The sequence below is a fragment of the Vanellus vanellus genome, assembly GCF_965231255.1.
Source record: "Vanellus vanellus genome assembly, chromosome: 22".
NCBI classification, from domain to species: domain Eukaryota; kingdom Metazoa; phylum Chordata; class Aves; order Charadriiformes; family Charadriidae; genus Vanellus; species Vanellus vanellus.
Genome location: NC_138927.1, coordinates 5,736,592 through 5,756,098, shown reverse-complemented (window position 1 = coordinate 5,756,098; position 19,507 = coordinate 5,736,592). Strand labels below are relative to the sequence as shown.

The following is a 19,507-nucleotide window of genomic DNA, read 5'->3' as shown; positions in this document are numbered from 1 at the left end:
CGGGAGCTTGGGGTCGCGGTGCCGTGGATGGGCACCGAGGCACTCTCTTTCCTCCCGAGATGATGTTGTTAAAACCTGGTGAACCCATTCGGCACGGGGCCAGCTGCCGGGGTTGCCCTGAGCCCTCCTCGCTGCCCAGGCGTGGGGAGGTGGAGGCTGCCGGACCCCCCCTGTGCCCCCCGGGACCTTCCAGCGGTGTGGCCCCATCTCATACCCTCTCCTTTCGCCTTGTTTGCCTTTGTTTTCCACGTGCACTGAGAACAGGCAGGGCAAAGCCTGCCGGCAGCCCCCGCTCCCACGTTGCTGCTTGGCATCACTGCGAATCTCCCGTCCTGTCCCGTCCCCTGGGGGGGGGCGGGGGTCTGGTGGCCACCCCCGCTGCTCCCCGGGGGACTGGGACCCTCTGGGGACAGGACCCACATTGTCACCCAGTCCTGCTGGCGTTTGGAGCTCCCCGCCTCCGGCCAGGGCGCCCTCGGCTGAGCCGCGGGATGGAAATAAACCTTAAATCCTGACAATCCAATGAACCAAAAATACAGCGACAGAATAAGCTGCTAATTGCGCGCGGTGCTGGTGCCCGGCAGAGGCCGGTTATGGGACATCTGTGGGGTTTATATAAGGCATTAAACCTCCCGGGAGCGGGCAGGGGTGGGGGATGCCATCCTAAAGCCGGGGGGGGGGGGCTTGGGCAAAGCCCCCCCTCCCTCCCTGCGCTGCCTCCCCGGGGGGATGAGGAAGAGTCATGGGGGTCCCGGCCAGGGGGACACATTTTGGGGGTTCATTTGCCGCTGCCAGCTGCAGCTATACCCATCCCAACCATCCGCGCTGCTTTTATTTGAATGACACTGTTTTTCCTCCTCCAAAAAAGCAGCGTATTTTGGTCCAGCTGTGGGGATGCTCCTCCATCCCTGCCCGGGCGAGACGTCGGAGCCACGTGAACGGCCCCGTCTCGCACTATCCCGTGAATAAGCAGCCTCTGCTCCCCTGCGCGGGCGCAGGACCCGTCCGGCGGTCCTGGCACCGGCGGCGATTCCTCTGTCTCTTCCCCTCATTTCAAAGTCATTTGAGTTTCTGCATGAGAAACACTGACCGAGAGCCGCTTTTGTCTTCTTTTGACAGATGAACGGGACAGAGTCCAAAAGAAAACCTTCACTAAATGGGTCAATAAACACTTGATGAAGGTAAGAGTTGTGCGTTTTATTATAAGACCGGTTAAATGACCGTCTGTCTGTCCGTTCTGCCTCAAGACTGGCAGATAAATGCCTTTTTAAAAATTTTATTTATTTTTTTTTTTGCCTAGGAATTTTTGTGTTGGATTTGAGTGTTCATTCATGTGTGTACTCAGAGCAGAGATGGTTGCAGTGAAAATGTGCCAATGCCTTTGGAGGGCACTGTAACATCACCACGCAGCCCTTGTTATTACATTTGCCACCGGTCCTTCCATCCTCCCGCGTGGGGTCACGGGCAGCCGGGGCGAGGGGGGGATCCCGGCGTGGGGCTGCTCCCCCCCTTCGCATCCCCCTGGCCGAGGCAGAGGGGCTTTTTTTTAATTTCGAAGGATGCTCCTGCCTGGAGAGGAGCCCCAGAGGGCGCGAAGGGAGATGCTTGCAGCTGTAGGCAGCTAAGCAGGATTAACACCGCACTGCAATGTGCCTCCTGCTTTTCTTGGTTAATGCCAGGTGGTTTTTAATTAATTCTCCATTTGCCAAAAAAAAAAAAAAAGAACTCACCCCAAAAAAAAGGAAGAAGAAGAAGTCATTTGGGCATTAGGTGTCACAGCTGTATTTTCCTGCCAGCTTTGCAAACCTCTGCGTCAAGCTTTTGGCTACTTTCTAAAATCTTTCAAAGGAGGGAAAAAAGGAAAATCTTGAGGCCGCCTGCTTGAGGCTGCTGTGGGAAAACATCGGGGGGATTCCCGACGGAGTAAAATCCCGGGGCAAGGTCTGGGTGTCGGGAGGGAGGCTGCGTGCTGTCAACCCGCTCCCGCAGCCGCGCCGCCCCGCAGAAACCTCCTCTGCTCTCTCTGCCGAGTTTTGGGAGACGCTGTAAGGTCGTGGGAGCAATTAAACCGCTGCTGTCGGGACTGAGCTGCCCTTTCTGCGGAGGGCCACCCGCAGTCTTACCGGATTGCCCGGAGTACGGGTGGTTTAACAGTTTGATTTTGTGCGTAGAATTGGCGGCAGCTTCTGCCAGGTCATTTGGGAGGCTGCTTTCCTTGGCGATAATTCTGGAATAACCATTTTAAGAGGACCCGGCTGGGAGGGAGACGTCTGCTTGCAGCCGCCGCTGCCTTCCTCCCGCGCTCTTGCGAACAGCGAGGGGGAGCGAACCTCGTGCCTTTTCCTCTCCGCAGGTGCGTAAGCACATCAACGACCTCTACGAAGACTTGCGAGATGGCCACAACCTCATCTCCCTCCTGGAGGTGCTGTCGGGAGTGAAGCTGGTGAGTCCCCGGGGCTGGGCAAGCGATGCTGCCGGGTGCCCCCCGAGCCCCACTCCCTCCTCCCCCCTGCTCCCCTCCACTCCCAGCCGTCAGCTGTCCTTTCTTATGCCATAGTTTTGTTTTCAAATGTCTGTTGTTGTTCCATTATTATTATTATTATTATTTTAATTTATTTTCACTCAAACCCACGTTCCCCAGGCTGATCTCTTGGATACCACCAAACCGTAGGATTAAAGCCACTTAAAGCTTACGGTGCCCTGGGTAGAGCCCTTTCTTTTTTTTTTTTTTTCTGGTGAAGGCTTACACGCCTTCATCTTCTACATTTGGCTCCATATTTAAAATAACGGATAACAGCGTCTTTGGCTCAAAGCGTTCCAGTGACAGCGTGCCCAGCAGTTTAGCTCGGATTTGGCACTCCTGCCCCCTGCTCGCCCCCTGCCCAAGCTGCGTGTGGAGCAGTCGGTGGCGTGCAAACATCTTCCTGTGTCTGGAGCATCGCAGCGCCCCTCTCCTTCCTCTTCCTCCTCCTCCTCCTTCTCAGACTGACACGTTCTCTCAGCTCTGGGAAGATCCCGATGGCTGCAGCAGTGTAGCACAGCAGGAATTATTTTAGTTTTCCCCTAAAATAGGATCTGGGCGAAGCTCTCCTCACTCCCTCCCTTACCCTCCAGAGACGCCAAATCAGTTTTTGTGGGGGCTGAAAAATTGGATTGAGCTACTTGTGATCCAGACAGTTTCCTTCCCTTCCCTTCCATTCACTTCGGATTTCGAAGCCGGGGTGAAATTTCCGTGTTCGAGCCCGGGGTGTGCCGGAGATCCAGCCGCCTTCGTCCCCACTCTTTTGTGTCTCCTTTTACCTGGGTGTTGCATTTTGGTTTCCATTCTGTCTCCCTGTTGTGTCACCCTCCCGTCGCCGCCGTCCCTCCCCTCCTCGTTAGCAAGTAGAGCCGCCAGCTCAGAGGAGCCTTCGCCTGGTGAGAGCGCCGGCCTGGTGCCGTGCAAGCAGCGAAGAGCGTGAGGAGGAAGATGATGATGATGAAGAAGTAGGTTGAGTCTGCCCCGGCCGCAGCGCATCCTTGGCGGACACTGGAGTGCCGTCAGATAGTCCAGCACAGCCCGGCGTCGCTGGGGGCTCCGACCGTCCCCTCGCGTCGTTTTTTGCCGGGGTTTTTGGTAAAACCCACCCAGCTCGGGCAGCGTGGTCGCACCGAGCGAGGGGCAGCTGTAGGAGCGGAGAGGCACCCGATGCCGCCGTCTTCGTTACCGGGCTGTGTTCACGTTAACTGGATTATCTGCGCGCGCATTGCAGTGTCGGCCCGCAGTCAGGGCACGCCACCCACCTGGTGTGACAGCATGTGTCCCCCCCACGGGGCGGGAGGGGACAGGGACGGGTCCTGCACGCTGCTGCCGGCCGGGTCCCCTTGGGGGACCGCGGTGAGGGCTGCTCACCTCGCACTGCATGGACAGGCTCCGGGCACGGGCACCTTCTCGTGGCGCTGGTGCCACCGCGGGGACCGGGGTGCGAGCGGCGACCCCGTGCATGTGAGTGGAGGTGGGGGCGAGCACAGCCCGGCCCCAGCCCAGGGTTACCCCGAAGGGGCCGAACCCCAAAACCTTGCTCAGGTGCAAGAGAAGGGGGGTTTTCCGGCCCCCTTCCTCTGGGTGACGATTCTCTTGTGGACGGTGTCACCTCCCTCCTGGAGCAGCACAGGAGGAGCTGGGGCTGTAGCACCAACCTGGAGATGTTCCCCCCGCAGGGACGGCTCTTCCCCTTCGGGCCGGGGAAGGAAGGTGACTCGGAGGACTTGGGGTGTCCTCGCGGGTCAGAGCATCCTCGTGATGCCTCGCGGTGAGGCTGGGATCGGGATCTGGGCACGGATCCTCTGCCTTCTGCTGATTCAGAGCAGACCCGGCATCCCGTACCCTTCCCGGAGCCACGGCTCAGCCACCGGGTACCTCGGAAAATCCCCCGCCTGCAGCAGCGGCGACGAGCACAGGTCGGGGCGTCTCGTTTCCCCCCTCCCGGGGGTTCAGAGACGGTACCTGGAGCAGCAGCCCCTGCTCGCGCCCAGGAGGAGCCGAGCCAGCTCTGCAGGGGCTGATGCCGGGGTCGGGGCTTCTCTGCTGTCACTGGGGACCCGTGGCCGGTCCCTGGCCGGGTCCCCACCTCCTGCTGCGGAGCAGACCTGCTCTGCTTCCACCTGGCTGTGTCATATTCCGTACCTGCTCAGGCAAATCTCTCTTTGCTGAGCCCTTTTCCCGGCTTGGCTGGCTGACCGTGGGATGGGTGAGATCCTGCCCTGGCACCTAGAAGCTGTGCCAATCCTGCCGGCAGCCGTGCAGTGCCCGGCTCAGCGCCGCGCCGCGTCCCCTTGGGGTCTCGTGGCACTCAGAGGAGGTCACGATCTCAGGGTCTTCCCACCTCCGTGCCCCACCGTGGCATTATTCCCCTCTTTCAGCAGGATCGCGCGTAGCAATGACTTTATTTGCCTCCAGAGCGAGAAGACAGAGCGGGGGGTGGAGTGCACGGGGGGTCACGCCGGCACGCTGAGCGCGGGGGGGGCTGTCCGGCGGCTCCCGGGGCATGCCGGGGAGGGGGGGGCGGCTGTGCATGTAGGGGGGCTGCCGGCCCGACCCCGCGAGCCTCACCTCAACCTGCCGCCTTCTCTCTCTCTTGCAGCCGCGCGAGAAGGGGCGGATGCGTTTCCACCGGCTGCAGAACGTGCAGATCGCCCTGGATTTCCTGAAGCAGCGACAGGTAAGGGCTGATTTAGGCTCCCCCAGAAGCGGGGCTGGGGGATTTGTGGTTCGTTCTTCTCGGGGGGGTCTCGGGAGAGGGTGTCAAGAAGCAGCATCAGCCTGTGCCGGGATGTGCCCATCCCCGCGGCGCCGGTTGAGGACGGCTCTCAGGGGACTTTCCCCCTCCGTAGGCGTTGTGCACTCTCAGAACCACCCATGCGGCGCAAAAACAAGTATCAAAATGAGAGACCGGACTCCGGTTCTGAGAAGGGGTTTACGCGGCCACTTCTGCGCCCCGAAAGCTTCACCGGGGGGTTCCCCGGCAGATCCCGGCTGTGGGGATGTGTGGCTGCGGCACATCCGTACCTTCCCATCAGCTTTGTGGGGAGAGGGGGCAGCTGGCTCCTGCCCAGCCCCGCGTCGCCGTGGCCTCGGCGCTGGCACAGCCGGGTGCCTCGGTGCACGGTGTCACCCCTCTAGACGGCAGCAGGGACGCGTTGTCCTCCCGCACTGCAGCGTCGCCCTTTGGCTTTCGGAGGACAGGCTCCCTGTGCCGAGCTCTCTGGAGGTGCTGGATCCACAGCGCCGGTGCAGCTGGTAGGGACCAGGCATCCTCCGCACCCCCCGGAGCAGATCCCGCCCGGAGCAGTGGGATGCATCCCCAGACTTGTTGGCTCTGCAGGTGAAACCCCCGCAGCCCCCAGGGCCGGCTGTCCCGTTCCGCCTGTTGGGTCAGGTCTCCCCGCCGCGATGCTCCCCAGATACGCCGAGAGACGATGATAAATTGTACCAGTTTGTGCTGAAGCAGAGATTTTTTTCTCTCTCTGCTGGCCTGAGGGCACTGAATAAATTCGAGCGCACGCCCCGCTCCAGAGAGGGTGAGCCGCTTCCAGCCCCCCCCTCCTCCCCAGCCCCTCCATGGAGACATTTTGCCGGCGGCTTTTGGGAGCTTGTTTCTCTACTTGGGTGAAACAGCTTTTTCCTTTGAAGCGTGATGGCCCGGTGGCAGCGGTGTTGCTGGGACATCTTACCCCAGATGCTCCTGCTAGAGATTGTGGGGTGCCATTGAGCGCTGGGGGGAGCGGGGACACCCCCGTGGGGACCCCAAAGCGCGTGGCAGCTCCCGGGTGGGCGGCTGCGAGGAGGGCAGGAGCAGTGGCCGGGCGGCACCGCTCCGGTTTGCAGCTGCTGGAAGCGCGGAGGCTGGTGGTGCCGGTGCCGCAGGCATCTCCGTGGGCTTCAGGGGGACCGCACATGCGTTTAAACCACCCCGGGAGCAGAGCAGCCGGGAGGGAGCAGCTCCGGGAGCGCCTGGGGATGGAGTCTGCCGGGACGGGGGGTTTCGGTGGGCGCTGGGGAAGGTCCCTGCGGGAGGGCGGCGCTGGCGTTTCTGCCTTTGTTAGGGCCGATTGCTCAGCAGGTTGGTTGTGAACCCAGGAGGGAGTTAATAAAGCGCGGCCATCCTCTTTTAACCACGCTCTGTGCTCTGTAGCTATTAAATTATGCACTAGTGCTCGGGGCTTCGGGGATGAGGCACCGCTCCGTGCGAGCTGAAATAAAGCCTTTAAGTGCTGGGAAAGCACTTCTGGATGGAGAGCGTTAGAGATGTGAAAAATCCTTCCTCCCCCGTTTCCCCAGCCGGGGCACGGGGTGGCCTCGCTGCCTCTTCGGGAAGTGCCAGGGTCTTGCGTGTCCACTCGCCTGTGGAGTGTTTGGGGTGGCCCTGGGGACGGCGCGGCTGGGGACACGTCCCCCTGTTCTCCGTGGGTGAGGCTTTGACCCTGTTGCTTCTCTTCCAGGTGAAACTGGTGAACATTCGCAACGATGACATTACGGACGGCAACCCCAAGCTCACCCTGGGGCTCATATGGACGATCATCCTCCACTTCCAGGTAGGTCATGAGTTTCTTCTTGAAGGACCGCGGGGCGGACGGCGGGGGCGCGTGGTCTCTCCACGTGTTTCGTGGTGATGCCGGAGCGCAGGTCAGTCCGGAGGATCGGCACCCGTCGCAGTGTCATGGAGACCGGTGTCAGAGAACAGCAATGCCCTTTTCTCATCGTTTACATAATGAAGTCGTTAATGACGGGTTGTGTGCGGTGGCCTCCCGCTTGGCACCGGGGTTGTTGGTGGGAGCTGTTTGCTCAGCTGAGTCTCTGGAGGAGAAGAGCAAATTCGGAGGGGGCCGCAGGGGGGACAGGCTGAGCTCATGCCTGCGTGGGGCTGTTATCCCGAGGCGCTCCCGGCCTTTTGGGTGGTTGGTGGCATCTTTCATTGGGATGGAAGATGTCAGCTGCGTGACAGCGGTTCAGGTCAGGGATGGGAGAAGCTTTCTGACCCAGCTGGGGTGTGGGGACCGCACTTAGGACCGTCTCCAGCAATCCTGTGCTATAGATGCTCTCGTCAAACAGGGTCTTTAATAGCCTCAAATTATCCGGTTGTAGCTTTGATGCCCTCAGGGGGACGATGCGTGGCCCCTAATGCCACCGATGCGTTGGCACGCGGGGCTTGCTCAGCGCTGCTGCTGTCAGCAGCTCGTTAGCCGTGTGGCATTAGCTCTGGGGCTGTCCCCGCCGCAGGACTGAGTCCCTGGGAGCTGCTGTGTCCCGGCTCCCAGCCGTATCCCTCTGGCACCTTCCGGAGGAGACCAGCGCCGGCTTTGAGACCTCGTAAGGAAGATTGTCATTTTTGGAGGACGAGTGGGCAGCGCGCCAGGGAGAGGCTTTTTGGGGGGAGCACAGGGATAAATTGGGTGGAAGGCTGCTGCTGAGGTGCTCTGCCGGTGTTTTGGCCCCGGGAAGCGGCCGGGGTTGAGCAGGGTCTGGATGCTGATGAGTCACTGTCATCTCCGGTGGGGCCTTGGCCGGTGGCATCCTGTCCCCGCTGTCCCCGGGGTGGCCCTGCCCTGGTGCATCCTCTGCTGCCGGAGACCAGGGAGGGATGATTAAGAGGTCCTGGACCCCACTCCACGCTCAGCTGGGGAGGGGACGCTGCCACCCTGCCATGGGGGACAGGGTGGGTGACGAGGGGGCCCGAGGGGAGCTGGGCTGGTGCCGGCGAGCCTGCGCGTCCTCTCCCTGCTGCGCTAACGGGATTTTTTCTGGGGTTGTAGCTCCATTGTGAACCTCTTAATCTCCCGTGTCCCAGTGCCGCTGCCCGGGGGCAGGCGGCTGGGAGAGCCCCAGGGAGAGGTTTGGGGTGGGCTGGTGTCCCCTGCTCCCTGTTTTCTGTCTCGTCCCTGCTTTTGGCATCTCTTACCCTGCTCTGGTCCCTCCGAGCTGGCGAGGGGAGTCGGGATGCTGCACGCTCCTCAAACGCCTGCCCTCGGCGGCGGTCGGGGCAGGAGCTGGGCTGGGACGGGAGCATCCCGACGGTGCTGCCGTCGCCTGTCGGGACCCCGCGACATGAAGCGATGCTGGCTCCCCAGGGCGCCTCGGGCTGCCCCTCCGTGTCCCGCGCCGGGTGAGCCTGGCAGGAGGGTGGGCACGTGAGCCGGTCTCTTGGGGGTCTCCGCATTAAGAATTAAGGAGCAAACCTCCCGAATTGGAGAGAAACACCCCTGCGGGAGCCGGCGCAGCAGCTCCGCGTCCCCATCGGCGTGTGTGCAGAGCCGCTCTGACTCCTCCCTGCTTCCCCCCCCTCTATTTCTCTCCCACCCCTTTCCTTTATTCTACCTTTGCCAACCTTCCCCGGGTTTTGTGTTGGTTTTTTTTTTTACCACCCTTCCCCCCCCACCCCCAGCCTCTCCCGCTCCCCCTCCCTGCTCCGCTGCCTGATTCCTGCTCCCTGTTTGTGTTGGCGAGGGCCGTGCTCCAATTACCTCATATTTGGAGAGAAGGACGCCGCAGCCAATCCCCGCTCCCTCTGCTTTTAGGTCAAGTGATTTCTGAACTGCAGTGAGATGCTTTGAATTTGTCTTCTCGCAGCGCCCAGGCTGTAAGATGGCTGTCTGGAGCGGCGGCGGCGGCGGTAGGGCTGGCGGGAGGGAGCGGCGGCAAGGGGCGGTCGGCGGCACGGTGGACGGCGTGCGTTTGATCCGATGAAGCCCCGCTCGGGATTTATTCGGGAGCCGGCGACTCGCTTAGCTGCCTTACTGCCGGCACCGAGGAAGAGGAGGAGGAGATGGGGAATTCTCTGGGCTGCGTTAAAGAGCCGAAGGAAAAAGCTATGGGAAAGGCACCCCTGTCTCCCAAAAAAAGGGTCCGCTTTAAACGGAGGCGGAGGGGGAAGAGGAGAGCGATGCCGGAGGCGGCCCCGCAGGAGGAGCCCCCGGCCCCGGAGGTGGCTGAGGATGAGGAGGTACCGAAGTCGAAGGCAGCCCCGCGGCGGGAGGGAGGAGAGGAGCCGGCCGGGAGGTGGCACGGCCAGGGGGACCCCAACCCTGCGTCCCTGCACCCCGGGCTCATCGTGCAGGTGAAGGAGCGGTTTCAGGGAGAGGTGCAGAAAGCTCGCCTGGTGCTGGAGCCGCGGCAGCCGGGTGCGGCGGGAGCTTCCCTGGAGGAAGGCACCACCGTCATCGCCCGCTTGCTGGAGAACCCGGCCGAGAAGGACTGTGAGAAGGCGGTGAGCCGGCTGGTCGAGCTGCAGAGGAGCGGTGCCGGCAGCCGCCGGGCCGTGCTGCTGCCCCTGCGCGGGGGGACCGATGGCCGCACGGAGGGGCTCCTGTCCCCGGCGAGCGCCGTGTCCGGCGAGGAGCCAGCGAAGAGCCGGGAGCCGCGGGCCGGCAGCGCCTGGGGGAGAGGAGGCAGCAATGACCCCAGCTCCAGCGCCGCGTGGACCTGCTCCTCCACGGCAGAGCCGGGCACCGTTTCGGAGCTGTCTACGCCATCCCCCATGGTGGATCAGCTGGAAAACCCCAGCCTGGGGAGAACCTCAGGGTTGCCATCCTCTCGGGCCGGGGAGGGAGATGGGCATGGACTGCCGCTCTCCTGCAGCCCGTCCTCCTTCAGCGGGCGCAGCGGCGGCGCGGCACGGAGCTCCTCGGGGTACGGCAGCGATCCGGCACGCCGGCCGGCCAGGGGTGCTGGAGCCAGTGTGACCACGGTGTCTCCTTCTGAAGGTGGCTGCAGGCTCGCTGCGGAGGGCTGGGCTCCGAGAGGGAGCTCGGGGACGACCAGAGGAACGGTCAGTGTCTGTGTGTACCCTCGCCCCCTTTTTGGAGCGGGGTAGGGGGACCTGGTTCAATGGACCCCAGATCCTGGTGGCCCCTGGGGATGGTCATCTTGGCGAGGTGCAACCTTGTGCAGGATGACTCAGGTGCAGAAAGCTCCTGATGCTGTGTCCCCTCCGAGCATCTCTGCTGGGGAAGCATCCCTGGGGACCAACCGTCCTGTCCTCTTCTCCGGCAGGGCTGGTGGGGGTGGCTCTTGCCGGAGCCGGTGGCTGTGGCCGGCAGTCACAGGGGCTCTCGGTGCCATTGCGTTTGCCATCAGCAGCGTGCCTGCTGTGACCGGCGGCACCCATGGCCATGCGAGTTTGGGATGTCTCTTTCCTGTGGGCGGCAGCGGGTGGACGCGGAGGTGTGGGGGCTCTGCCTGCTCCGAGGGAGCTCCGAGGGGAAGAGGAGAGGATGGTGCTGCGTTTGCTTTTGGAGCCCGTTGTTGCTGTTTGGAGACGGCTCTTTGAGGGTGGCAGCGTGGGCTGAAGGCACTTTTGGGTTTGGCCGAGCTCTGCGCGCCCCGGGGACAAGCGTGTGGTTGGACGGGCAGGAAAAGAGCTGTGACCCCCTCCCGATACCTTTGCTGGGTTGGGACTGGTGTCACAGCCACCATCCCGCCTTCGGCATGCTGCCACCAGTTGCTTGATGCGCGAGACTGATGTCGGAAGGGTTTGGAAGGGGTTGGCCCCAGGTCCCGTGAGTTTTTGCTCTCTCTTCTCGCTGGTGCCTCCCTAAATCTTTGTCCTGACACAGCTGTGTGAAGAAAGGAGGGTGGAGCTGGTGCCGCATCCTGCACCTCCGTAAAGCGCAGCTCTAGGAAGGTCTCCTGCAAGGATGCCCTTGGGGAGGGGCCCAGCAGTCGGAGAACCCCAGTGCTGTGTGAATGATTAAATAGAAAGGATTTATCCGAGCTGGGTGTCGCGAGGAGCTCCTCGATGGGCAGCGGCGCTGCAGAGCCCAGGTGGGGCACAGCCCGTGGGTAGGTTCGCGGAAGGTTTCATTCGGCTCTTAATTAAAAGCTGCTGGGTAATCAATAAGGAGGTGCTGTGCAGGCAGAGGTTTGTGGGTTCCTCCCTGCTCTCTGCAGGCACGGAGGGTCCCATCCTGCTGCTCGCCCAGCGCATCGCCCTGTCCATCCTGGTTCTGGTGCCGGGTCTCAGCATCCCTAAGGAAACCTGGGGCTGGAGGAGTTAAAGGCAGCGCCGGTGGTGTGGCAGCGGCTGACAAAGAGCAGTTTTGTGTGTGATGAGCGTATCAGGCTCGGGAGAGGGAGGTGAGCTGCGGCATACCAATTACACCGCCGCTCGCCGTGCTGTGCCGTGCCTCGGCAGCATCCTCCCCACCGGCGGGAGAGGCGGCTTAATCCTGCGGGTCCCTGCCGCCTGCCTGCAAAGGGATGCTGGCAGCTGGGATCCGTGCAGTGCCAGCACCCAACCAGCTGTATTTCTGTATTTTTGGGGGGGGGAATAAAGCAACTGGGTGTTTTCCAGGCAGAGTGGGCTCGGAGGGGCAGCGGGTAGGGCTGGGTCCTGGCACACCTTCTCCCTGGAGTGCCGGGAGGAGGATTCCGGTGAGCAACCAGCCCACGTTGCCTTTCCACAGGCGCCCCGGAAAATACGTGAGGCTTACATCCTCCCCTTTGTCTGCCCCTTGATTAAGGGGAGGTAATTGTACTAATTGGGGAGCTGGGGGTGGGTGGGGGTGGGGACGGGCGAGGAGGAAGCCGTGCCAATCAGAAATACGCTGGCATGCGGAGACACGTGCGTTTTGTCACGTGCGAGTCTGGGATTTGCAGCCAGTCCTGGGCGTCTGCCTCAGAGGGGTCTGTGGTTGTCGGTCTCTTTTGTTGGGGAAGTGGGTCACAGCACCCCTGCCACCAGCACCCCCTGCACCTCCATCTCCCGGCGCGGCGAGGCAGAGGGGGGGGAAGCGACAGCCTTCCCCCCATCCTTCCCTTCTTCCCTGGGATGGAGCTGGTAGCTCCGCTCCGAGCAGCTCCGCTGGCTGGAGGTCGGGGAGAGACCTCTGCCCCACACATCTTCTCAAATAGTACCTCCAAGCGCTGTTTCCCACTTTTTAAGTTTTTCTTTTTTGTTGGTTTTTTTTTTTTTTTTTAAACAACATGATGCTCCAGGCGGAGCATCCCCCATCACGCCGGCAGCCCCGGTGAGGGATGGCTTCGGCGGTCCCCTCTTGGGTGCTCCCTCGCTGCCCAGCCGTGGGGGCTGCTGAATGGGTCCTGCGTGAGCCTCGGGTGTCCGAGGGTGCTGGGGCTCCTTGCGGTGGGTGCTGAGCAGGACCGGGCGGCGGAGCGGGTTCGTACAGGAGGGCACACAAGCATTGCTGTCGGCACAGCGTGTTCGGGGCGGGAAGAGACCCGCCTGGGTGCCCGTCTCGCCAGGGTGTTGCATCCCCGGCGAGGTGTGCCCCGAGCCGTGGCTGGGGGGGACGGTGCCGGCGTAACACGCCGGGGTGTGCCATGGGCTGCCGGAGCACGTGTGGCAGCCGCCGTTTCCCAGAGCGGAGCCTGAGCGGAGGAGCGGCTGCGGTGAGCTCGGTGGCGGGAGGGAGCCGGGGTCCGGCGGGGGCAGCTCCTGTGCCGGCAGGGCCACAACGGCCAAGCAACACCTCGTGCCCCTGTGAGATGGGGTTGGCAAACGGCTGTGCCTCCCTCGCCTGCCTGCGGCTCCAGTCTGCCCAAACCATGCCACCTCTCGGCACCCCGGTGCTCTCCTGCAGGTCCGGTGGTCCGTTCCCATGTCTGTTGGCTGGGGGGTTCCCATATGGTGACTTGGAGGTTCCTCCTGGCTTTTCCAGCCGCTGCCAGGTCTCAGGCAAGTTCATAGACACTGGACATGCCTGGTGGTCATTCCTCCTCCCGCATCACCCCGTGGCTGTGCCGCTTCCTTACAGATCTCCGACATCTACATCAGCGGGGAGTCGGGGGATATGTCAGCCAAGGAGAAGCTGCTTCTGTGGACACAGAAGGTGACGGCGGGTTACATCGGCGTGAAGTGCACCAACTTCTCATCGTGCTGGAGCGATGGAAAGATGTTCAATGCGCTCATCCACAGATACAGGTAGGCAGGAAAGAGCAGCCGAGAGCATCGTCCGGGTGGGAGGAAGGGCTGGGGACCTCCCAGGGGGTCCCTGCCCACCCCTGCGGTTGGTGATGGTCTGGGTTGCCTGGAGATGTAGGTGAGGCTTGCAGGGAGCAATGTCTCTTCTACCTGCAAATCATCTCTTCTGCCAGGTAGCTGGGGGGTGGATGCTTGGAAACAGCAACAAAGACATCAGGTTGCAAGAAAAGACATCTTAAACGAGGCTGGGGAGAGAGAGGCAAAAAAAAAAAAAAAAAGGCAAAGCTTTTAAGCTCTCGAGTACGGGAGCGCTGCAGTGCTTTACATGTTAGTGCTGCCCATTCTGCTCTCCGTGAAGAGCAGCACTTCTCTGCGCTTCCGTCCAAAGGTCTGGGCGCTCTCCCCGGCAGCAATTAAGCATCTCACGGTTCCTCGAGAGACAGCGCAACCCCACACACCTTCTGCCACTCAGCGCAGACAGTGGGTCAGAGCCGGGGCTGGCTTCTGCCCCGGCTGCTTGGTCAGGGGGCCTCGGCACGGCGCTGAGAGCCTGCAGGAGAACAGCGAAGACCCTGTGAGGAAACATCTCCTGGGAGTCAAAAATTGCTCTGCCGTCCTGTGCTGCTCTGCGCTCGCTCGTGGCCGGGCAGAGCGGGCAGGATTTGGCAGGGAAGGGCAGACGAGGCTGCCGCAGGCAGGAGATGGGGTGCGTGGTGGGCAGCAGACGCGTGGGGCGCGGAGGTTGGGCTTTTCCTGGCTCCGCTGCACTCGTTTGCAGTCCGTTAGCGCTATGGTTTGCTGGTGGTGTTCTGTTCTGGTGCTTCCTCCCGGCGCAGGGCTGGCAGCATCCGTGCCTGCTGCCGTCCCCCCCGCCCTGCCCACGTCATCCCGAGAGGTGCATCTCCTTCCAGGGAGGGCTCCCAGTCCCAGCCCGGCACTCTGGGTACAGAGCGGGTGCCGGAAAGGGCAGGTCCCAAAGGAGCGCGAGAGGTTTTCCCTCATAGCCTGAACATCCCCTTCCCAAAGGGGACAAGCTGGGGAGGTGCTGCAGCCCACGTTCCCTTGGAGAGCCACCAGCCTGGCACTGGAGGCTGTGGCGTCTGTCCGGGATGCTCTGCCCTCAACACCTTGAGCTGTTTCACAGAATCACTGAATGGTAGGGGCTGGAAGGGACCGTCAGACATCATCTAGTGCCAGAGCGGGGTCACCCAGAGCGGGGGCACCCAGAGCAGGTCACACAGGATGGCGTCCAGGCGGGTTTGAGTATCTCCAGAGGAGACTCCACAGCCTCCCTGGGCAGCCTCTTCCAGTGCTCTGCCCCCCTCACAGTGAAGAAGTTCCTCCTCATGTTGAGATGGAACTTCCCGTGTTCCAGTTTGTGCCCGTTGCCCCTCGCCCTGTCGCTGGGTGCCACTGGAAAGATCTGGCCTCATCCTCTTGCCGCCCGCCCTTGAGATGTGGGTCGGCATCGCTGAGATCCCCTCTCAGCCCTCTCTCCCCCGGGCTGAAGAGCCCCCGGGGGCTCAGCCTCTGCTCAGCAGAGAGATGCTCCCGTCCCCTGAGCATCTCTGGTAGCCTCCGCTGGACCCTCTCCAGCAGTTCCCTGTCTGGCTTGAACTGGGGAGCCCCGAACTGGACCCAGTGCTCCATCTGTGGCCTCCCCAGGGCAGGGCAGAGGGGGAGGATGACCTCCCTCGAGCTTTGCCAATGTCGTGACTCTGGCGCGTGTCTTGCAGGCCGGATCTGGTGGACATGGAGAGGGTGCAGATCCAGAGTAACCGGGAGAACCTGGAGCAGGCCTTCGAGATCGCCGAGCGGCTGGGGGTGACGCGGCTGCTGGATGCCGAAGGTGGGCAGCCGGGGGAAGCGGCTGGTGCGGGGAGATGCCCACCTCTCTGCCCGCTCCTGTTCCTCACTGCCTTTCTGCTTCCCTCTTGCCAGACGTGGACGTCCCCTCTCCGGATGAGAAATCCGTGATAACTTACGTGTCTTCAATCTACGATGCCTTTCCCAAGGTCCCTGAGGGAGGAGAAGGGATCAGCGCTATTGTAAGCATCGCTGCGGGTCGGGAGGCTGGGACGGCGGTTTGGGAAGCAGGTGGTTGTTGCGGGAAGGGTTTGGAGGTTCCCCATCCACTGTAGGAGATGACTGATGGGTGGAAGAGGCTCAGGGAGAGGAAGGAGCTTCCCCATTAATGTGTCTGCCCCGAGAACTGCTGGTGTGCCTGTAGGGCCGCGATGTTCTCTTATGCCGCTGGTTTTGAGCTCACGGCAAAGCTGAGCTGGCTTCCAGGGAGCACCTTGCAGGGAGGATCCTCTTCCTCCTCCTCATTCCTGTGCCCGTGGCACCTCGGTTCCCTCCGTGCTCTGCTCGGCAGTGCCGGGCTCTGCCTCTCCCCCGCCGGCAGCGCTCTGCAAGGCCGCTCTCGCCCCGCAGGAGGTGGATTCGAGGTGGCTGGAGTACCAGAGCCGCGTGGAGTCCCTCATCTCATGGATCAAGCAGCACACGATACTCATGTCAGATAAATCCTTCCCCCAGAACCCTGTAGAGCTAAAGGTAGGTCCTGGACGACGTCCATCAGCGGTATCCCGTGTGCTCGGCGTCAAGAGCTGGGTGGTGGCATTCCCCAGGGTGGTTTCTGATGAGCCTTTCTCATCCCAGGCACTTTATAACCAGTACATACACTTCAAGGAAACTGAAATCCCAGCGAAAGAGCAGGAGAAAGGAAGGATAGAGGAGCTCTACAAACTGTTAGAGGTAAGTCTCATCGTGGCTACCCAGCGGCTTGTAGGTGGGAGTGTTGCACTTTTAGCGAGACTAAAGCGTGCTCAGTTCAGGTTTATTTTGGAAAGGAGAAGTGGAAATAACCCTGAGGGTACATGATGTAGCGAGCGGCATGCTGCAGGAGCGGAGGCAGAGCCGTTGCCTTCCAGCCCCTCTTTCCCTGCTGTAATTTCTCTCTAGCCACCTGGAGGACGGGGTAGAAAATGCCATTCTGTTGCTGTTTTCCCCAGGTATGGATTGAATTTGGACGCATCAAGTTGCCCCAGGGCTACCACCCCAACGACGTGGAGGAGGAGTGGGGCAAGCTCATCATAGAGATGCTGGAGCGCGAGAAGCTCCTGCGGCCGGCGGTGGAGAGGTCGGTGCTCTGCCCGCGGCAGGCACAGTCCTCTGCGGGGACGTCCCCTGCTCCCCTGGCTGGAGGGACGTCCCAAAGCTTCTCTCTCACTCTCTCTCTGCCATCGCAGGCTGGAATTGCTGCTACAAATCGCGAACAAAATCCAGAATGGTGCTCTGAGCTGTGAAGAAAAACTCACTCTTGCGAAGAACACGCTGCAGGCTGTGAGTGGGGGGGGGGGGGTGTTTTCCCCCTTCGTAATTCTTTTTTTTTTGTTTTGTTTTCCTGCTTCATCTTTTATGCCCGTCTCCACCCCTTTCTTCTGCCCGGGGTGGTGGGTCCCCCTGGACAGTTTTCCTTTCTCTTCTGACATTGAGCCCATCCCAGAGGGGCTGTAGGGGCGGTGGTGGATACCTGGTGATCTACGGCACAGGGACCTTGGGGACAGGGGGACAGGGGAGCAGCCTTGCCGTGCAGCAGGCTGCCTCTGGGGATGTAGCGAGCGAGGCTGGACGTCCGCAGAGGTGCTGGCTTGGAGGAGAACTGAAGTTCTGGGGAAGCTCATTGTATAATGAGGCTTAAAAACCCCCAAATCGGTTTTATTTGTCTAAAAGACTGGCAGAAAGGACTCGGTTGCAGACCGTGGCTACCCGGGTAGGGAGTAGACTTCTGAAGAGGGGTGTTTTCTTCTGGGAGAAAGAGATGTAAGGGTTGGGAGCTAAAAATGGTTAAACCCAAGCAAGAAATGAGATGTACATTTATGTGACCGTCCATGGGATTAACCACGGGAGCCCATCTATCACTAGAAGCTTTCAGTTCATCTGCAGGAGCTTTTCAAAAGGGGACGTCCTGGGTGTGGTGTGAGGGATGAACTCACATTCTTCTGCTCAAGTCAAGCTTGTGGATCAAAAAGTCCTTTCGGTCTTTAAGTTGATGCTGGGCTGCTGTGCTGTTCTCTCTGCCCACCTGCCCGGGCTGAGGCGACCCAGCGCTCCGTCTCCTCTCTCTCGGTGCAGGACGCTGCTCACCTGGAGTCGGGCCAACCGGTGCAGTACGAATCCGATGTGGTGGTCTACCTGCAGGAGTGTGAAGGGCTCATCCGCCAGCTACAGGTGGATGTGCAGATCCTTCGGGATGAGAATTACTACCAGCTGGAGGAGCTGGTGTTCAGGTGAGAGGGGGCCATGTCCCAGATGGTGTGTGGATGGAGAAACCGCGGTCCGGGGCTGATGCACGGGGCTCCTCTGCTCTGTCGTGGGGAAGGAGGGAGTGCGTGTGCATCTTCTTACCCCCGTACCTTGTTTGCTGCTCCAGGATCATGCGGCTGCAAGACGAGCTGGTGACGCTGAGGCTGGAATGCACTAACCTGTACAGGAAAGGCCACTTCTCCACCCTGGAGCTGGTGCCCACTTCCACGCTCAGCACAATGCACTTGAAGGGCGAGTCCCTGACAAAAGGGCTGCACACCTCCTCTGCCTCCTGGTTCCGGAAGCCCATGACCAGGACAGAGCTGGTGGCCATCTCCTCTTCCGAAGATGAAGGCAGCCTCCGGTTTGTGTACGAGCTGCTGGCCTGGGTGGAGGAAATGCAGGTGAGTGCTGCCTCTTTGGGCCAAATTACCTGCCTCCGCTCACACAGATGCAGGAAGGTAGGAGGCTGCTCTGGGCTTGTTTCTGCCTTTGTCTGTGAATAATTGCTTTGGTGGTTCAAGGTTTCTGGAGAGCACCGATGCTTTTGTCTTGAGTTGGGTTGGGTTGTGATCCTGCTGATCAGTGGGCATCAGAAGATCCTTTCAAAGCTGGAAGCAAATCCGTACTGATGCAGTCAGTCCTTTGGTCTTATGTGGGTGTGAAGCTTGTGTAGGCTCTCCCAGAAATCAGTGTTGGAGCACTGGCTTAGCACCTTCTGCCAGGGCTGACGCGGTGTTTGTTCCTCCTTGAGTGACCTAGGAGGTTTCCTTGCCCTCGTGTCCTTTGGAGATATGCTCCTGCAGATGAGGAGTGCTGACTTGGACCTCTTGGCCTGTTTCAGATGAGACTGGAGCGGGCAGAGTGGGGGACTGACCTGCCGAGCGTGGAAACCCAGCTGGAGACCCAGCGGCACATCCATACCAGTGTGGAGGACCTGGGCTCCAGCGTAAAGGAGGCCAGGATGTACGAGGTATGGTGGCACGGGCTGGGTGACACAGCGCGTGGCACAACGTGTGTGCGAAGGTTGAGGGCATTGGGATCGGCTCTTGTAGGTACAGGTGCCTGGGGCAGAGGTACTTTTAAGGCCGGAGCTTCTGAACTGACGCTGGGCTGGTGCAAGAGGCTGCTGCCCTGAGCCATCCTCTGCACCTCCTCTTGCTCACACAGAGCTGGGGAGAAAGATTTGGAGATGGGGTTTCAAGTGACGCCATCCCGTGTCGGGTTAACGGGAGCATTTTTCCTCCTTCAGGGTAAAATGTCTCAGAATTTCCGCGCTAGCTACACGGAGACGCTTGGCAAACTGGAGACGCAGTACTGCAAACTGATGGTGAGTGGGCTTCGAGTGGGCTTACAGCGCTGCCCGGGGTCCGTCCCTGCCGCCCGGCTCCTGAGCATCCCTGCTCCGAGGCTGGGGAGGGGGGAAGAAATCGGTCACCTTCGGAGCGGGGAAGAGGAATCACGCTTCGTTGTGTTCAGGAAACCTCGAGCTTCCGGCTGAGGCACCTCCAGAGCTTGCACGGGTTTGTGTCTCGGGCCACTGCTGAGCTGATTTGGCTGAATGAAAAGGAGGAGGAGGAACTGGCCTACGACTGGAGCGACAACAACCCTAACATCGCAGCCAAGAGAAACTACTTCTCGGTGAGCGACCCCCGGGGCCGGGCTGGTGGGATGGGACCTCTCTTGGTTGCGCTGCTGCTGCTTTTGATCCACTGTGGGACCTTCAGGTACCGACGGACCTGAAGCCCTCAGGGGTTGGATGGTCCCTCCCAAGGCGCTGA

General features: G+C 61.1%; 1 protein-coding gene across 1 annotated transcript in view; it reads left to right on the top strand.

Annotated features, from left to right (window-relative positions):
- MACF1 (microtubule actin crosslinking factor 1) overlaps positions 1 to 19,507 on the top strand; it is a 146,877-nt gene that overhangs the window by 29,780 nt on the left and 97,590 nt on the right. The window contains exons 2-17 of the mRNA XM_082494162.1: positions 1,120 to 1,181; positions 2,354 to 2,443; positions 5,124 to 5,201; positions 6,982 to 7,074; positions 13,252 to 13,418; positions 15,155 to 15,267; positions 15,360 to 15,466; positions 15,855 to 15,974; positions 16,080 to 16,175; positions 16,433 to 16,560; positions 16,670 to 16,763; positions 17,556 to 17,710; positions 17,854 to 18,130; positions 18,571 to 18,699; positions 18,979 to 19,056; positions 19,206 to 19,367. Of these exons, the coding sequence (XP_082350288.1) occupies positions 1,120 to 1,181; positions 2,354 to 2,443; positions 5,124 to 5,201; positions 6,982 to 7,074; positions 13,252 to 13,418; positions 15,155 to 15,267; positions 15,360 to 15,466; positions 15,855 to 15,974; positions 16,080 to 16,175; positions 16,433 to 16,560; positions 16,670 to 16,763; positions 17,556 to 17,710; positions 17,854 to 18,130; positions 18,571 to 18,699; positions 18,979 to 19,056; positions 19,206 to 19,367 (1,949 nt within the window). The remainder of the gene's footprint in view (positions 1 to 1,119; positions 1,182 to 2,353; positions 2,444 to 5,123; positions 5,202 to 6,981; positions 7,075 to 13,251; positions 13,419 to 15,154; positions 15,268 to 15,359; positions 15,467 to 15,854; positions 15,975 to 16,079; positions 16,176 to 16,432; positions 16,561 to 16,669; positions 16,764 to 17,555; positions 17,711 to 17,853; positions 18,131 to 18,570; positions 18,700 to 18,978; positions 19,057 to 19,205; positions 19,368 to 19,507) is intronic.